This window comes from Bos indicus, chromosome 18 (genome assembly GCF_029378745.1).
Source record: "Bos indicus isolate NIAB-ARS_2022 breed Sahiwal x Tharparkar chromosome 18, NIAB-ARS_B.indTharparkar_mat_pri_1.0, whole genome shotgun sequence".
Taxonomy (NCBI): domain Eukaryota; kingdom Metazoa; phylum Chordata; class Mammalia; order Artiodactyla; family Bovidae; genus Bos; species Bos indicus.
In genome coordinates, this window is record NC_091777.1 from 14519910 (window position 1) to 14538590 (window position 18681).

General features: G+C 55.7%; 1 protein-coding gene and 1 long non-coding RNA gene across 3 annotated transcripts; one reads left to right on the forward strand and one right to left on the reverse strand.

Moving 5' to 3' along the window:
• Positions 1 to 366: 366 nt before the first annotated feature.
• On the forward strand, positions 367 to 6645 carry LOC139177057 (uncharacterized). The gene is made up of 2 exons (XR_011561445.1): positions 367 to 6174; positions 6253 to 6645. It is a non-coding gene; the product is annotated as an uncharacterized lncRNA (long non-coding RNA).
• A 3673-nt stretch (positions 6646 to 10318) lies between these two features.
• Positions 10319 to 18537, reverse strand: SNAI3 (snail family transcriptional repressor 3). 2 transcript variants are annotated; one of them, XM_019980138.2, is made up of 4 exons: positions 18409 to 18537; positions 14497 to 15117; positions 12809 to 13033; positions 10319 to 12159 (listed from the first exon to the last, which is right to left on the reverse strand). In XM_019980138.2, exons 1-3 carry the CDS (start codon positions 18482 to 18484, stop codon positions 12855 to 12857), a joined length of 876 nt encoding a protein of 291 aa, XP_019835697.2. In that variant the 5' UTR covers positions 18485 to 18537; the 3' UTR covers positions 10319 to 12159; positions 12809 to 12854. The 2 variants fall into 2 exon arrangements, with proteins under 2 accessions (XP_019835697.2, XP_019835696.2); XM_019980137.2 differs by having other exon boundaries at positions 10319 to 13033.
• Between the last annotated feature and the right edge of the window lie 144 nt (positions 18538 to 18681).

The following is an 18681-nucleotide window of genomic DNA, read 5'->3' on the forward strand; positions in this document are numbered from 1 at the left end:
GTCGCTCAGTCGTGTCCGACTCTCTGCGACCCCATGGACTGCAGCACGCCAGGCTTCCCTTTTGAAGTGGGTTGCCACATTTATAATGACTCTTATTGGTGTAAAACGTACCATTTTAACCACTTTGAAGCTTGCAATTCTGTGGCATTAAATACCTTCACATTGTTGGGCAACCATCACCACTCTCCAACTCTAGAACTTTTTCGTTTTCCTAAGGTCAAATTCTATTCCTTACACAACAACTCCCAGTTTCCCCCTTCCGTTTGTAAGAATTTATTTTTGGCTTTAAAATGATTCGGTTTTCAGTGAAGATAGGAGCGCAGCCCGCACCCACCCCCCCACCCCCCACCCCCGCCCCAGTTCTGTTCCTACAAGTATAGCAAATAGCTTTCTTCTGATTAGGTGTTTTTTGGAGACCATCCTGAAGATCTCCATTTGCCATAACTTGTCCAACTGGTCCCCTGTTGGTTGACAATGAAGTTCTTATCAGTTTTTGGACACAAGCAGCTTTCTTGTGCAAGTGTTGAGTCCTTTTTTAGGATAAATCCCTGAAATTGGAATTGCTGGCCCTAGCAGGATGTACCTGAAGTAAAGCTGATAGCTCTTGGCAAGTTCCCTCTGGAAGTTCCATTGATCCCAGCCGCCAAAGTAAGGGATCTGGAACGTTCCCCAGCACAGCAGCTCCCCGTCAACCTGACTGGTGAAAAATGGTATCTCACTGTTTTCAGTTGTGTTTCTGATGGTTGTTACATTTTTCTTGGAATCACTGTTTTGTTTCATGCAGACCCATTAAAACTTCCTTTGAAGAGCCGTTGGTGCATTTCTCTGGACAGTGGTCACAGTGTATTCTCTGAACTATAGAAGCAAGGTCGCCTATGAATATCAGTGATTTGTACAGTGTGTGGCAGTGATGAAGGGACCTCTCACACGTTCATGATGCCATCTGTTTTGCATCAAGTACTGTGCCAGGTGTCCCACTCTGGGGGACTTCACCTGGGGGACTTCATTTTATTGTTTATAATTTAAGTATTGACTATAGAGTGAAATGTGTCACCCCACGTTCATATGTTGAAACCTAACCCCCAGTATGATGGCGTTAGGAGGGGGCCTCTGGGAGTGATGAGGTTATGGGGGTGGGGCCCTCATAACAGATCCCACAGAGTTCCTCACCCTTTCTCCAGGTGAGGGTACCATCATGATCCAGGAAGGGGCTCTCGTCAGACACCAAGCCTGCCAGCACCTTGATCTCTCATACTTCCAGTTTCCAAACTGTGAGAACTCAGAGGTGGTTGTTTAAGGCCCCAAGTCTGTGGTATTGTTTGTTACAGCGTCCTGAACAAACTAAGACAAAGACAGTATTATATGTACTTGATTTAAAGAGAGAATTACCAGACACTCTTCTATGCTTAACCCCAGGTTCGGCAGCCACTTTATTTTTTAACTTATTTTGGCTGCACTGGGTCTCCATTGCTGGGCGCAGGCTTTCTCTAGTTGCGGCGAGCAGGGGCCACTCTTGGTCGCGGTGTGCAGGCTTCTTATTTTGGTGGCTTCTCTTGTTGCGGAGCACGGATCTAGTTGCCCCATGGTGGGATCTTCCCAGACCAGGGATGGAAGGGACACTGTGTCCTCCTGCACTGGACTGCCAGGGAAGTCCAAAGGCAGCCACTTTTACATCTGTTATTTTCCTCCGTGTTACTTTTCTTTCTTAATTGATTGTTCTGGCTGCACTGGGTCTTCATTGCTGCATGTGGGCTTTCTCTAGTTGCATCTGGCGAGGGCTGCTGTCCAGTTGCGGTGCATGGGCTTCTCATTGCTGTGGCTTCTCTTGTGAAGCATGGGCCCTAGAGTGCCAGCTCAGTAGTTGTGGCACATGGGCTTAGTTGCCCCGTGGCATGTGGGATCTTCTTGGACCAGCGATTGAACACGCATCCCCTGCATTGACAAACAGATTCTCAACCACAGGGAAGCCCCTTCCTCCATGTTTCTAAACAGCCTACTTGTTTCCTTCTTTCTTTTTCTCCTTCCTTTATTATCATTTTTGATGGCATCTTTTGATTGTCACCAAGCAGAAATGAGGAATTGTTTTCTATCCCCGCCACAATCCATCCTCCCCCATACAGGTAATGTTCTCAGTGTTATGATCGTGTGAACCATGTTCACAGTTGAACATATAGGTATTAAGTGCCTGACTGTGCATTTGTGTAGTGGGGAACCTTGAACAAACAAGCCCCCTGAAAGAGGGCTGGGCATAGACCCCAGGTTGACACCATCAGCCCTTGCTCTTCCGAACAGTCAGCCTTCAAGCATGTAGAAGATAAGCTCATCACAGGGCCTCTATTTCTGGGGCTTTTTGTTAACTAGATGTGGGTTAATGCCTGTTCTGCCATAGTGGGAGTGATAAACCAAAGGACAGAAGCTTTTACAGATGGTCACGTGTTCTGATTTGCTCCATTAAAATGTATTTCATGGTGATGTGGTAGGTGCCTTGACACCTCAGGGAGTCAGCCTGAAGTGTCAAGGCTGCAGGACAAGAACAGAGCCTGGAGCATTTCTCACAGCCTTCTTCAGACTTCCTGTCTTATTTCAAAGCATTTTTTAAATGTAAAATATATAACATGAAATTTACCTTCTTAACCTTTTCCTTTAAAAAAAAAATTTGGCTGCACTGGGTCTTAGTTGCAACATGTGGGATCTAGTTCCCTGACCAGGGATTGAACCCAAGTCCCCTGCCTTGAGAGCACAGAGTCCTACCCCTGGACCCACCAGGGAAGTCCTTAACCATTTTCAAGTGTGCAGTTCAGTGGCAGTAAGTGCACTGACATCGATGTGCAGTCATCCCCAGGTCCGTCTCCAGAACTTTTTCCTCTTCCCAAACTGAGACTCTATGCTCAGTAAACTGAGTGTGAATCTCCTCCTCCAGCCCCTGGCAGCTACTCTTCTACTCTCTGTGTCTGAATCTGTCTGCACCAGGGACCCATGTAAGTGGAATCCTGTGTCTGGCTTATTTCACTGCGTATAATGTCCTCAAGGTTCATCCATGTTGTAGCAGATGCCAGAACTTCCCTGCTTTTTAAGGCTGAGTAATATTCCATTGTATGGATGGACCACATGTTGTTTATCCAGTCATCTGTTGTGGGTATTTGTGTTGCTTCCACCCCTTGGCTGTTGGCGAGTAGCGCTGCTGTGAACGTGGGTGTCCACTGTCTCTTGTTATAGTTCCTCTTATTTGGTTCTTTGGGGTACACACCCAGAGGTAGAGTTTCTGAGTCATGCGGTAGTTCTGTGTTTAATTTTCTGAGGAACCTCCAGTTTTTTTCCACGCTGCTGCCCCATGTTACCTCCCCACCAAAGTCCCCAGCTTCCATTTCCTGTGTCCTCACTGACACTTGTTCTTTCCCTTCCTTCCTTTTTTGCGCAGACTCCCTAACGGCCGTGAGGTGTGAAGCCATGTCTCCTTGTGGTTTTGATGTGCATTCCCAGATTTCCTTTCATTTGCAGTGATTTCTCAGTGTTGCTAAGCCAGCGCGTGGTGTGGCGTTGCCCAAACATTAGTGTGAATACCGGTCACCCAGGGAGCGTGTTGAAATGCTGATTCTGAGTCAGGAGGTCTGGAAGACTGCCTATGTAGCCAGTGTTCCGGGTGTTCAGGGCAGAAGCTTGCTGGTCGAGGGCCACACCATGAGTAACAAAGAGCCCAGGACACACAGGGGCTCTGCAGTCAGACCAACCCCGTGTGTACATAACTTTGCAAGCCACGGAGAAGTGTTTCCTACAGCAGAGCAATTCTCCCTCCAGGGACTTAATGGACAGGAGGTGACTTGAAAAGATGATGTGTAGAGTTTTCTTTATTGCCCTTTCATTTCAATTCAGTCCACCCTGGAGACGCTCAGCAGCGAGGTTTTTTTTGGAATCTGGGGGTGAAACATCACAGAGCGTGGCAGTGAGAGACAATAAGGGAAGGAGTCTTCTCTCCTGGGAGATGACCGTGGGGGCGGGGGCAATCTGACACTTACAGAAGAGGAGGCGGTGCAGAGGTGCAGGAGACTCCACCGTGCGGTAACTCGGGTGAGGCCCACAGCATGGGCTGCGGTGAGTATGTAAGAGGAGTCGGCAGTGGGAGCTGAGGTGGCCGGGGCACCAAGGAGTGACGCAGGCGGGGCGGTGTGCCAGCGAAAGGTGGGAGGGACGTTCTGGGGACGCAGGCAGAGGGGAGCGGACTGAACAGGAGCGCGCCATCCCTCCAGGAGGAAGTCCATCTCTTCCTCAGGCCGAGCTGGGAGCCAGCAGGCGGCCAAACCCTCCTGTGCACTGGTTGGGAGCACCTGTTCAGAGTGAGAAGGGCCCAGAGCCCCAGACTTCACCTCCCCCCCATCTCATTTTCTTGTCCTTTTCATTATCTCCTAAACTCCTCAGGACTTAGTATCTTGGCCTTGGGGATTAAGGCCTTGAACTTGGTGATCTCTAAAGACCCAGGACTTGTACTCTGTGCCCGCACAGCAAGCAGGTCTCCATGGGTCATGACAGAGACACGGAGGCATGACACTTAGAATATTTCCTGGCCACAAAATCTTTTGATTGTTTGGTACTTCTTTTTTTAACAGAATTTTTAAAAATTTCCATTGTAACCATTTTTAAGTGTACAGTTCAGATGCTTTAGGAGCATTCACGTTGTGGTATGGCCATCACTTCCGTCTGCTTCCAGAACTCCCTCACCTTCTCAAGCTGAGACTCTCTTCCCACTAAGCCCCTCCCTACCCCCACCCCTCCTTCCGCAGCCCCCTACAGCCACCATCTACTTGCTGTCTCTGTGACTGTGACTCCTTTAGGTCCCTGTGTCAGTGGAATTGTACAGCACATGCCTTTTTGTTTCTGGTTTATGTCACTGAGCATCATGTCCTTGGGACACCCCCATGTGGTGTGTGTCACGATTTCCTCCCGTTTTATTGCTAAGGAATGTCCCTTTGTACGGATGGACCATGCTTTATTCATCCACCTGTTAACCACTGTGAATAATGCTGCTGTGTCTTCTGCTTTTTTCGGACACAACCATCCTCAGCTCATGGGCTGTCCAGAAGTAGGTGGGAAGAGCTGGGTTTGGTCTCTGGGCCATGGCTCACTGACCCTGCTTGCAAACATAATCATCCCCGATCACGTTCTGTGCTCAGCTTTGGGTCTTTCTGTGAGTCCCTGGGGACATTCCCATCCAGAGGAAAGGCTCTGGGTGGAGTGGCCCAGAGCCGAGGGCTGACCATGTCTACAGGCAGGCCCCGTTGTGCGCACCGTACCGCGGGCTGCTTCCTTGCGTCCCCTTTAGCCCCATGCCCGCTGTGAGCAGCCCACAGTCACCTGACTCAGAATCTTTTCAAGCTCTTCTATGGACCCATCACCCTTTTTAATTACAAAGTGTTCCTGTGAATTACGACTTCCCTGTAGCTCAAACGCTAAAGAATCTGCCTGCAATGCAGGAAACCAGGGTTGGATCCCTGGATCAGGAAAATCCTCTGGAGAAGAGAATGGCAATCCACTCCAGTGTTCTTGCCTGGAGAATTCCATGGACAGAGAAGCCTAGTGGGCTACAGTTCATGGGGCTGAAAAGAGTCAGATACGACTGAGTGACTAACACACACGCACATACACACACACACGCACACACGGACCCATCACTCCGACCTCCCTCTCCTCTTTTTCCTCTGCCTCTCTGTCTTGTTTCCCAAACTCTGGTCAGCTCTGAGTGGCTTCCTTCCGGCCTGCTTCCATCTGCAAGCCCTTCCTCCTCCCTCAGCCAGGCATGAGGGTCCCTGCCCACATGGCTTCCAGAGCTCCCCTCCCTGCACATCCTCCCAGCCCCTTAAGACCATCTCACCCCACGCCGTGGCCCCGGGTTAAAAACAGTATCTGCCGTTCTGATCTAGTGTGTTATTTCTGATTTCCAAGTAAAAGGAAATTCAAAATTGCTTACTGAAGAGCAGTGTGGTTTAGGAGCCAGGACCCTGGAGCTGGAAATCCCAGTTCTGCCACAGGCCTGCTGTGTGACTCTGGGAAAGCTGCTTCAGGCTCTCTGTGCCAGCACCCTCCCTTATAGGGGATAAAAACACGAGAGAGGTCATGTCAGTGCCGCGCCACGTGCATCTGCAGTAACTGCTGGTCACTCTTCGTCCCCAAAGGAGCTCTCAGGTAAGTCCAGTCGCTCTTCAGAAAAACTGTTAATTTGGTTAAATCAGGAGTAAGTTACACGGAGTCCGTCACTTCCAGCTCCCCCAAGCAAGAGCTCCAGACATGGCATCACGTACTGTATGCACGAGGTGGGGACGCCTGGCCAGCCGGGACCTGCAGCTGGCATCTGCCCACACTCCTGCCTTCCCGCCAGAGCCACCGACTGTGGAAACTATTCCCCTCATCCAGGAACACGTGCACCCAGCTCACCTGCTTTCAGACGCCCGCACGTGTGCTCCAGCACCCCAGCCACCCCTGTAAATAGATCTGGGGCTTGATTCCTGTGGCCTGGATAAACCAGGAGACTGCTTTGCAGGCCTCCTGGGGCTGATGATGGTATTTCATTTGTGCTAAAGAGAGCAGACCCCTCTCCAAGGCTGGGAAAAGCCCTGATATCTGGATTAAAAGGGGAGGAAAGTCTGGTTACGTCGAGATCGCCTTGTTCCGTTTATTCCCTCCTTCTCTTGATGGTTTTCAGGTGTCTGTCCAGGATCTGGTGGAGGTCAGGCATGGATATGCAGGCTGCCACTGCGCGGCAGAGGTCATGGGGGAGAGTGGCTTCATATGTGCTGCTGAGGATGTCAGGCTTGAACTCAAGGCTGCAGGACAGATAGACAGCCCATCTGAGGCTGCAGGACAGATAGACAGCCCATCTGAGGTTGGAGCAGCGCTGGGTGAGTGGGTGGTGGAGCTGCACCGGCGTGCAGGGTGGAAGATGGATGCAAGATGGACCTGGGGGCCAGGAAGATTCTTCCGCTGTCAGCCTGAGAAATTACGAGAATGTGGACTGTGGTGCAGGCTATGAGGGTTGAGGTGAAGATGCTGGTCTGAGAAAGGCTTGGGAGGTGGAATTGGGTGACTGTGGGGTCAGGAAGGTGAATACAGGGGTGAGGAAGTCACATGGCCTCAGAGTTGTTCCCAGAGTCAGTGAATAAAGCAGAAAGCATCTAGGCAGAGTCACCCCCACGTGACCAGCCAGTGTCTCCCCTGGAGCGATGGGCCCACCGCCCAGCTCTTCCTGGGGCTGCCCACCTGCTGCTCCAGCCCCAAGAGCTCACGTTCACATGTCAGGGTCACACAAGGGACAGGGGTTGCCACGCTGTGCATCTCAGGGACCCTCACACCCTCACAGACGATTGAGGACCCCAAAGAGTGAATGTGTGTGTGGGGGGACTCCTATTTATTTTTACCTGCTTCAGAAGTTAAAGGTGCTAAGTTTCTTAAAGATTTTGTTTATTTATTAAAAAAATCACAATAAACTCATCACACCTTAACATTTTGTGAACAATAGCTATTTTCTGAGACAAAGCTGTAATGAGAAGAGTGGCAGTGTTTGGCGTTTCTGCACATCTCCGCCTTTGGCCCCATGAACATCCTCCTTGTAACACTCTGCCTGATGGGTGGGCTGTACTGTAACCGCTTTTAGACAACACTGCTCTGGTTGGAAAGGACGAGATCTCCTCCAGGTGCACTCTGATCCTGGCACTGGGCAGTGAGCTTCCTGTGCGCTGCTCGTCTGTCTGCTGCTTTGTCTTTGGTGCAGGCAGGGCTTTGTGGCATCTACATTGGTCATTTGGAAAATACTGCTTCACTGACTAAGCAGAGCTTCCAAATGCCGACGAGTTTCATTTTATAGTATCAAAAACTCTCATCCGAAAAGTCCTTAAACTTGGGAAACTGCCAAGCTTCTAGGGAAGACAGACGTTTCCAAAATTGCCATTTTTTTCTCGAAAGCACAAATGCTTGTCACTGGCAAGTGTAGTTCTTCACTCAGAAGCTCAGAGGGACCAGGACTCAGGGACTGAAGATGTCCTGAAGCTGATGTGCTTTGTGTGGGTAGGTGGTGGTGAACTGTGGTGCCCTGGTGTGTGTGGAGCCTCTGGCAGTGCGGCCCCCCAGCTTCTGCACTGTCCATGGGTGTGGTGGCCGTAACCAGCCCCCCCCAGCGCAGCCCCTGGTCTGCTGACCACCTGAAGAACTGCTGGTGTAGGAGTGTGGGTTAAGTTCTGCAAGAGAAGGAGGTAGATGACCCCTGAGGTGACCAGAGCTGAGCGGCTAGCTGGCCGTGCCTCCCCAATGCCAGCGGGGTCACCTGACTGTCCTCAGTCTCGGGCTCTTTCTGACTGGTCCCAAGCCGCTACATCTCAGAGGCTGCCCTGCAGCGCTCACAGAAGAGCCCCTGGGCTCTATGACCCGCCTTCCTGCAGCCTCCCATTTCTGAAGCACAGGTGTGACTGTGTCCTGGGCCCCAGACCTGTTCCCAAGGGGAGGACAGGTGGCAGGTGTTTGAGCTGCAAGCAAGAACTGAAGTGATTCTGCATCTTCCTGAGCACTAGTTGCAGGCCATCCTTATGGGGGACAAAAGAGCAGCCCTGAGGGGCGGAGGCGTGGGAGGGGTCATCCTGGGGAGAGCGGGCTGTGAAACCCAGTCGGAGGCTCTGACTGACCCACGGGAGGACCGTCATCTGTTCTACATGATACCCAAGGATGGACCCTGGTGGGAGCCCCCTCCACTCTTGCCCTCTGCCCTCCTGTCCTCCAGCTCTGCCCAGTGCTCTGCGGGCACCTGGGGATGGATGCTTGGGCAGCTGCCAGACCACCTCTCCAGCAGCTCAATGGGCCAGGCGGAGGCAGCTGGGAGGAGAGGTACACTGGAGCTGGAACTTGGTGGTCAAGAATGGACAGAGCATCCGGGAGAGGTTAAGGGTGGAGGGTCTCCCTAGAATGAGCAGTTGTGTTGTGTTTTTGGCGTCTCCTGTCTCCTTGGCTGCCATGTCCCCCTGGCCCCTCTTGAGTTCTGCAGCAGAAGCTCACCTACTTTCTCGCAGACACCGAGGCGTCGCAGTAGAGTGAAGCTCAGCAGAGCCACGAGGCTGGAGCCAGCATGCCTCACTGCTCACCTGGCAAGGACTCTGTGTTTGCCGGCAGAGGCCTGCAGACCCCCGACTTGTAGAGGGGGTGCTGCCCGCCGCGCCCAGGTCCCAGCCTCTCCCTAGCACCTCTCGGTTTTGGCTGCCATGGTGCTCTCCCTGGAATGCTCCACCATCTGCAAGGTGATGGAGGCTGGAAACTTTTGTTCCACTGAACTTTGCCAGGGAGCTATACTTAGCCACCAAGTGGAGGCCAGGAGTGGGCTCTCTGAGTATAGATAGTAACCAGTGGGCTATTTTCAAACTTCCAGAGAACCCCCGGAATATTCTGGGCCAACCCGATATTTATGGAAGCCTCTGGGCTCCCTAGTGCGTCTACAGATTCAGGAGAGAGGTCTCAACAGGGAGTGGGGGGCAGCTGGGCCCCCAGGAGGCCGGGCATCCCTCCCACACCTGTCCTGGGATCTGAGCCATAAGCCGGGCGCGAGCGTCCCAGTCAGAAGGCGGCCCCAGGGGTTTTTTGTCTGCCGCCCCTCACGCGCCTCCCGGGAGCACTTTTCATATGGTGCAGATGCCGCCCCCACCCCAATTCTCTTGTCCAGAATCCTGCGGATTTCTTAGGCTCCTGCTTTTGCCCAGACTTAGCCCACTGCCTCCGAAACACCTGCTTCCTATTCCTCAGGTCCTGGGGCTCCTGTCCCCCAACCCAGTCTCTTGCCCTGGAGAGAGGCACTGACAGTATGCGTGGAGCAGTGTGATCAAAAGGCCTTCCGACGGGAGAAAAGAGAAAGTGTGACACATAAAAATCTGGGTAGAGAAAAGAAAGCCTGTAGTTGCAGGGCAGGAGACCCAGATAGCAGTGCCATACCTCACGTGGGGTCAAATGTGAGTGAGGGTTGGACCCCTTCTTGATCCCCACCCGTGGGTGTTGGGAGTGGGCTCCAGAAACCCGAACACTAAGCGAGTGTCCTGGGTCAGTGCTGCTGCTGACTAGGCAGAACCACGAGGAACAGAGAGGTGGGAAGCTGTGAGGCCTGAGTGGCCAGCGGGGACGTGGCCCCATGGCAGGGACGCGGTGTGCTGACTGCGGCCACCCTGCTCGGAGGGGAATGTCTCCCCCATTCATTCCACGTTGGCTCCCTGGCAGGTGCCCGGGCCTGTCTTCACCCTGCCTGCCAACCCACCCTCCGCCAGCCCAGATATAAATATAAGAGCATTTTCCATGGGCCAGCACAGAAGGGCAAACATGGGACTTTATTTTAGGCTTGTGAAATTCCCTTCCTCCATCCCCAACAGGTGCATCGGCTTCATTTAGATATTGGTGCTCAGAAATAGAACACAATTTACAATATAGCTTCCTTCAGGCATCTGGATGCCATTTTAAAAAAGCCGTCCAGCGCGGTGGTCGGACACAAACACAAGTGCAGTTGGAGCTCAGCCTTTGCCAGGAACCAGCAGAGGCTCCCGAGCCCTGGGTGCCCACCCCACCCAGCAGCGGCCTGGGCACTTCAGGAGACGGTGCGGGGTGGGGGTGGGGTGTCCCTGTAGGCCAGAGGCCCCTTCTTACCCGCAGTGGGGCCCTGACCAGGACAGTGGAGAGGAGGTGGGGTCAGGCACCAGCAAACTCCAGAGGGGGCTGTGGGGGTGGGCTCATGCTGCCTTTGGCGAGGTGTTTCTTGTGAGATGGCTGCCGCCTCGACCCTTCGTGCCTGAGGGGAACAGGGACCCACCCGACATCTCTGGGCAAATGTATGTTGTCGTCAGCTGTTACAGGGTGAACAGTGCCCCCATTCATATACTGAGGTCCTGACCCCAAGGAACCTCCGAATGTGGCCTCATTTGGAAACCAGGTCTTTGCGGATGTTGTCAAGAGGAGGTCATCAGGGTGGGTCCTCGCCCAGTCTGACGGGTGTCCTTATAAAAAGGGGAGATCTGGACACAGAGACAGACACACACGCGGGGAGATGGAGGCAGAGATGGGGGTGATGCTTCCATGAGCCACAGAATGTCAGAGGAGCCAGCAAAACAGGAGCTAAGAGAGGCCTGGGGCCCCAGAAGGGACCAGCCTGGCGGGCACCTCAGCCTCAGACTTCCGGCCTCCAGGCTTGTGGGGGAGTCATTCTCTGTGGTCTGAGGGCCCCGCTCTGTGGGTTTGTAACGGCCACCCCAGCAAAGGGCACATTTCCTTCAAGGGAAACGTCCGGTTCCTGCCATCTGTCCTCGAGAGAGGCTGACTCCTGTGAGGGGGGCAGCGGGCCTGGGAACGCGAGTGTGGCTTCCTCCTCAGGGTCTGTGTTGTCAGCAGATGCAGTCTGGTTCAGGCTGGATCAGGGGCTCTCCTGGGTGGTTTCATCAGGGTCACCCTCGGTCCAAAGAAGCCCAAGGTCCAGTTTCCTCTGGCATGTCCCCGGGTCCCTTCTGACGGCCGGATCAAACCAGCCACCTGGGGCCTGTTGGCCCCCTGATGTGTCCCTCAGGGTCTGTGTGTGCAGAGCCGGGGACGGTGTGGTCCTGTCACACAGGACACAGGAAGGGGGTCAGCAGGTCCAGTGGCTCAAGGCTGAGAGCGGGGGCCTCTGCCACTTGCCATGTGACTTCACCCTGGAAGCGGGACCGAGGTGCCTAACTCTGTCCCTTGGCCAGGACCAGCCCTCCTGCAGAGTGGAACAGGCGTCCCCTCCTGGTGTCAAGGACTCAACCCATCTCTGCCAGACTCAGGCTTCCTTCCTGGTTCCTGAACGCCACCCCACAGGGTCCAGTGCAGACGACTCAGACACGCTGCCAAGAAGCCGGGCCAGCCCAGCAGGTGACTGCCCATAACAAGGAAATGGGGTCTCAGCGTCTGAGTTAGCTTGGAAAGCTGTGTTCTGGGTGGGATCAAAGATGGGCTGTTCGCTGGTTTGAGGGTGCTGCAGCCTCAGGAGGGCGCTGCAGCCTCAGGAGGGCGCGTGCAGGAAGGAGGCTGGACGCTGAGTGATGGGCTTGGGCCGCGGGCAGGGGGCACTGTAGTGAAGCTGTGTCCGTGGTGGTCAGTACAGATGCTGCAGGCACAGCATGGACTGTCCTCTGAGTTAGGCTTTGAGGAGATAAACGCCCATCACAGACAGCCGGCCTCGGGTGCTCTCTCACACCCTCACCCCATCCCTCGTCTGCGTTGAACTGTCCCCACGTCCTTCCAAGGGAAGGTGCCCTGCTCACCTGGGGCTGCCAGCCCAGAAGGACCGCACAGCTCAAGGCCCTTGACCCTCGGTTTCCCCTACTCTGGCCAGAAGCCCGGATCATCCAGGTGCCCTGCAGCTGCAGCAGCCTGTCAGAGCTCAGCCTCTTCCGTGGACCTGGGGGACTGGGCGAGCCTCAGAGGCCAGCGCATCGGGAGTGCAGGCTCTTTATCACCCTGAATCCACCCGCCTCGGGGCCTCCTGCTGCTCCCTCCTCAGGACAGCCTAGTGAGGAGGCAGGGGGATGTGTGTCGTGAGTGTGCGCCTGTGCACACGTGACATGAAACAGCTTGGCCCACCCCCAGGCAGGTGGAGGTGAGCCTCGAGGTAGCTCTGCCCGCGGGTGGCCCCCAGGGATGTGCTTGGCCCAGGTCAATCTGTCAGTCAGGAGCGGAGGGCACCCAGGGTAGCCCCGGCTTTGTCAGCCTCGCTCAGGGGTTGCCTGTGTCGGCTGAGCACGGAGGTTCTAGTCAGGATGAGCGTCTTCCCTGGAGAGAAGCCCCTCACCTGGGCAGGGGAGGGCGCCGGGCTCCTCAAGGACACCCCTCCCCTCTCAGGGGGCGCAGCAGCCAGCCTCCTCATGCCGCGCCAGGAGCGCCATGCGGGAGAAGGTCTTGGCGCAGCGCTTACACCGATACTTCTTTGTGTCCGAGTGTGTCTGTAGGTGGGCCCGCAGGTTGGAACGGTCAGCGAAGGCCCTGCTGCAGTGAGGGCAGGTGTAGGGCTTCTCACCTAGGGGAGCAGAGGGGACACCGGTGAGGGACCCACTTGCAGCAGTCAGAACACTGAGGGGGAAGCCCCCGCCTTGTGAGTGAATAACTGCCCCATCCAGAGGCTCGCTCAGCCCCCCAACAGGGACTCCAACGCCTTCCTCCCCATCGCCCCCTCCCTCCGGATAACTGATGGGGGGGTCCTCTCCACGCCTGCCCTCAGCCGAGGGGTCACGTGCCCAGTAACCTGGGCAAGACCTCAGCAGCTAAAACACAGACTTTGGTGAGATGGCTCTTCTGCTGGAGCTCCCCAGGGCCCCTGCCACCAGCCCTGGGCAGGAGAGGCGCTGCGAGCCTTCTGGCAGCTGTGCCCACCCCCACCTCCCCCCAAGCCTTGAGAGTGGCCATGCGCGGGCAGCATACAGGCCCTGGAGTGCACCCGTGTCCTCCAGGCCGCCTCCAGTCAGGGCAAGCGGGGATTTGGACAGAGTCCTTCTGCTGGGACCTTCTGTTAGGCCGACCCAACAGGTGTAAAAGGAAGGTCAGTGAGAGTCCTCTGTTCAGCTCTGCCTGTGTGGAGAGTCCTGCAGGGCCCTGAGCATCACGTTCCCACTGCCCGGCCCTTGTGTTCCCAGAACAGGGCGCTGACCCCTGACGGTGTGATCGGGCGCCCGGAGGGGGACATCCTCAGTGAGTGGTCAGGGAAAACCGGATGGATTTCCAGCCTGAAGAAAGGCTCCTATGAAACCCTCCTTCCCGTCCCTCATTCAGTACGACTCACAGGGCTGTGACCGAGGTGTAAGGGAGGGTCCAGTTATGGAAAGTGTGTGTTGTAAGGCCCGGAGCTGCCTCTCCGTGCCTGTCTCTCAATCACCAAGTGCTTCACAAAGCCCAGGACTCGAGATGAAGAGTCCCCGAGGGCAGGGCAAGGCTGGGCCCTTGCAGTCTTTCTGGGCTGTTTAGTTTACCACTAAGACGCGGCTCCCTGCCCCACATTCCCCTCCCATCTGCCCCTCTTCTGCAGCACTTGGCACTCCGCGGCCACCCTCTCACCCAACGATGGGTTTGCTCCAGAGTAACTCCCAGCCCCCGTCTCTGTCCCTCAGACAGACTGTGCGATCCCCTGGGGTCCTCCTGCCCAAGCCAGGCCCTTCTGGCTCCTCTCCTTTCCTTCTCCTCCAGAATCTGGAAAGGCCACGGAATGTGAGAAGTCAGCCCCTGCAGACGCCCTGTGCATCCCACCAGGTGTATGAGTTGATACTGGAGACAGGAATGTCCCCAAAAGGATGCCTGTGTGTCCTAAACCCGGGTACCTGTGAGCCTGGGGGTGTGGGCCTTTGAGCCGCAGCCTCAGGACACCAGGAAGTAGAAGCAGTGTGTGCATTTGTCCTCTTGCTTATGAAACCACCCCTCTCCCTGCACCTCCCGCTTTGAGAGCCAGGCCTCACCCCGCCCCCAGCTAGCTCCTTGGGGGCCCGCGTCTACCTGTGTGGGTCCGGAGGTGGCCCTGGAGCAGCCAGGGCCTGGAGAAGGCCTTGCCGCAGATGGCGCAGAGGCAGGGCAGCGTGTGCGTGCGGATGTGCATCTTGAGGGCGCCCAGGCTGCCGTACTCCTTGTCACAGAACTTGCAGGTGAAGCAGCGCTGGGCCTGCAGGTGGCAGTGCAGCTGCTGATGCCCGGCCAGGGCGGCCGGCGCGTGGAAGGGCCTGTGGCAGGGGAAGCCCCCCGGGCTGCAGGGGGCCCGCTCGGCCCCCGGCAGGCAGCAGCCCGGAGCCTGGGCCCCATCTGCGTTCAGGATCGAGGGCCAGCGCGTGGGCAGAGCCAGCAGCGGGGGCAGGTTGAGGTGGTTCACGCTGTCTCTGAGAGGTGCGCTGGGGGCCCGGCCAGCCCGGGGGTCCTCCAGGCTGACTTCCAGGGGGCCTGGCCCCAAGGCCCTGCCAGCTTCCTCATTACCCAGGAATGTGGGGAGGGGCAGGGAGACGTGGGCAACGACGGAGGTGAAGTCCCAGGGCTGGGGAGGGTCGCCAGATGTGGACGGGGCTGCCTTGTCTGGGAGGACGAAAGGCACCACCAGCCCCCCACAGGCTGCACAGGCACCACTGGTATCTAGAAGCAGGGCAGGGAGACAGGGCACGGTGAAGTCTGAGTCCCAGTGCTGGGAGTGCTCCAACCCGCCTTCCTGGCCCAATCCCACAACCAGGCCTTCGGCAGCCCTGTGCAAAGGAGGTCCTCACCAGACAGAAGTGTGGGCCACTGGGTCAGAGCAGGAATCTCAGCTCCTCTTTAAAAACAAGGACAGAGAAACATCTCACAGGGTCCCAGAGCAGCCCTCAGGGGCCAAGGGAGACCCCCTGACCCCCTGGGCAGGACAGGCCCTGTCTCTGAGCCCCTGCCCCAGCTCAGGGCCAGCTCAGAGCTCCGTCCTGCGGGCTCCCACACAGCATTAATTCACAGCACTTGGCAGCAGGCCGATGTATGTAAAATAGCTAATTGGCCTCCAGTCACCTCCGACCCCGCTTGCCCATCACAACATGGGTGCACACAGCCTCCTGCAGATGCTCCCAGGTCAAAACAGGTTGTTCCAGCTGGTGTCTACTGCCTTCTGGGTTGGCCTTCCCTCAGGCTGTGGGCCAGCATGCCTCATGCTTGACCCAGGGGGCAGAAGCCCCCAGAGTAAACAAGTTAGGCAAGTTCAGTTCTGCACTTCCCCAAGATCAAATCTCCAAACAGCTCTCAATCTATTTCTTATTTCATGTGTCAAAATAAATCTCTGGCCCCATTTCTGTGTCCGCACTATTGCTCTGGGTTGAGAAAGACAGACCATAGAATGGGGAAAATATTTGCAAATCAGATATCTGATAAGGAATTAGAGTCAAGAATATATAGGGAAACTTTGCACTCAACAATGAAACAACAAATAATCCAATTTTTAAATGGGTAAAGAATCTGAATAGACATTTTTCCAAGGAAGACATACACACAGCCAATAAGCACCCGAAAAGATGCTCAGTGTCCTTAGCCTGCAGGGAGATGCAGGTTAAAGCCATAGTGAGGTGCCACATCATACCCATCTAGGATGGCTAGAATTAAAAATAGGCAATTAGATGTGTTGACGAGGATGCAGAGAAATGGATAAGTGAAGGAAGTTTTCCCTTTCTCCACCCTCTCCTGACTTCACTGTTTCCCACTGCAGTCTTCCCAGTGATAACATCAACACACCAGTTTCCTGTCCTTCCAGAAGTGGAGGCTGGACAGTGACTAGCTAAGGGATGAAGTCCAAGGAATTTCTGGAGACAGCACTGGGGTGCCCAGAGAGTCTAAGGGCCCTTGTATAGGAAGAGAGTCACCTTAAGTCTCTGAGGCTCAGCTACTACCCAGGCCCCAGGTGCCACCATGGAGCCAAACCCTATCTGGGGGCCGGTGTTGACCCCACTGGGAGGGCAGGGGAGAGGCAGCCATCTGCTGGGTGCTTGTGACTGCATGCTTCTGTTAATACTTTTCTTTTTAGTTAATTAATTACTTTGGCTGCGCTGGGTCTTAGTTGTGGCATGTGGGATCTAGTTCCCTGACCAGGGATTGAACCCAGGCCCCATGCATTGGGAGCACAGAGTCTTAGCCACTGGACCACAGAGGAGTACCTCTGCTAATACTTTAAATGTTTCCCCATACATCCTGGGTTAGCTAGATTGTTTTATTCATCCTGTAGCTCAGATTCCTGGGAGAATAGACTTTTAAATTCCCTTCTGGCTTCAGGGGTTTCCTGGGGAGGCCCAAAAGGGCACTTATTGAAAAGTGAAGAATGCTGCTGCTGCTAAGTCGCTTCAGTCGTGTCCGACTCCGCGCGACCCCATAGACGGCAGCCCACCAGGCTCCCCCGTCCCTGGGATTCTCCAGGCAAGAACACTGGAGTGGGTCGCCATTTCCTTCTCCAATGCATGAAAGTGAAAAGTGAAAGTGAAGTCGCTCAGTCGTGTCCGACTCTTAGCGACCCCATGGATGGCAGCCCACCAGGCTCCTCCGTCCATGGGATTTTCCAGGCAAGAGTACTGGAGTGGGGTGCCATTGCCTTCTCCAAAAGTGCAGAATGGGGGACCCCAAATCCAGCATCTCAGGTCTATGCTAGGGTAACTGCCTGACAGAAAGAGGGTCACCACAGCCATTTGGCCTCAGGAAGCTGGTGCTCAAGGCTGAGGGAGAGGGGTAGGGAGCAGAACACTGGTGGCCCCAAGGCTGCTCCCTGACCATCAGTCACTGGGCCTTGGGCGACTGTGGGGTCTGCACAGATGAGTGGGGTGCCTGTGACACTGGACTCTAGACAATGGTTTTTCAGCCTGTAAAGCCACGACCCATGTGAATTATGTGTCCTGTCATACATGTATATCCAAAAGAAAAGTTTCCTTTACCATCTGCATTGTATTCTGATGGTTTCTGTTCTTTTTTATTTTATAAAATTGCTGGTGGTGACTCAACTGGATTTCTAAATGTGAAGTTGAGAATCCCAGTCCTAGACTCTGCCCACTGGTGACAGCACCCGCTCCCCCAGCCTGGACTGTCTCCCTGCTGCCAGTCCTGAGTGGGCACCGACTCTGTGCTCTAGTCTCCACAATGTCCCTCCACCCCGCTCTGAGACAGCAGTACCCCAGAGGGTCTTCACCCCAAGAAGCTATGGAGCTGGGGGCAGCTCTGACCACTCCGGAGAGGCCTTTGCCCTGGCACCTCCACGTGTTCTGACCCTAAAGGGAGTGGAGATGAGTGCACAGGCCTGGTTGCTGGACGCCCGTTTCCCCACCTGGGTGAGGACTGTCCTCCCTTAGTCCAACCTACCCTGGGCAACCTTCTCTAGGGTGAAGGGAGGTGGGAAGGAAGGAGACCCCCAGAAGAGGTGAGGAGGCATTGGAGGGGGCCCAGCAAACTACTGGGCGAGCTGGGGCTTGGCACCAAGGGCCCCCTGGGTCACTCTTCCCATTCCCTCTGCTCACCACCGACGCCAGGATGCTCTGGGGGCCTTTGGAGAGCAGCCTGGGGTCACGTCGTCTCTCTCCGCAATATCTGTGGGGCTCTCTCAAATATCTTGTCCCAGGAAGATGGCCCTGGGGTCCTTTTTCTAGGATGAACATGCCAGGCCATAGCGAAGAGCCTCAGAGTGACTAGGGGCCTGGAAACTTATCTAAGTGGACAGAGAATCCTCACCCACTCTGCCTGACGCGAGGCCGAGGTCCCTGGAGTGCACAAGGCGCCCGCGGGACACCTTCCTACCTTCAGCTCCGTGGTCCCTCCTCCCACCTGGGACAGGTGTCCCGGCTCCCGGGGGGCGCGGGCGGGCGGGGACGAGGCGTCTCCCCTCTTGCCCCGCGGGAGTCGAGCTCTGGGCGGGGCAGGGAAGCGAGCAGCCCCTACCTCTCTGCGTCTCCAGCTGCCCGTAGTTGGGGACCCTGTGGCTGGAGTGCGTCTTCACGAGGAAGGAGCGCGGCATGGTGCCCTCGCGCGGGTGGCGCTCAGCGTCCGCCTGGGCCCGCGGGCTGCGCGTCCCGCAGGTGCCTGGAGGGTCAGGTTATTAGCATAGCGCGCCGCCTCGGCCAACCAGCGCGCGGCGCGGCCGGGCCTGGGCGGGGCCGCGGGGCGGGGCCTCGGGCCACGCCCAGGACAGGTGCGCGGGCCGCGGGGGAGGGA

Bases quoted from the DNA above. Each gene is read 5' to 3' on its own strand.
- SNAI3 (XM_019980138.2), bottom strand. From the start codon at position 18,484: ATGCCGCGCTCCTTCCTCGTGAAGACGCACTCCAGCCACAGGGTCCCC. The intron at 15,118-18,408 runs GTAGGGGCTGCT...CCCTGCTTCTAG, and splicing joins GCAGCTGGAGACGCAGAGAG to ATACCAGTGGTGCCTGTGCA. The intron at 13,034-14,496 runs GTAGACGCGGGC...CTGCTCCCCTAG, and splicing joins CCACCTCCGGACCCACACAG to GTGAGAAGCCCTACACCTGC.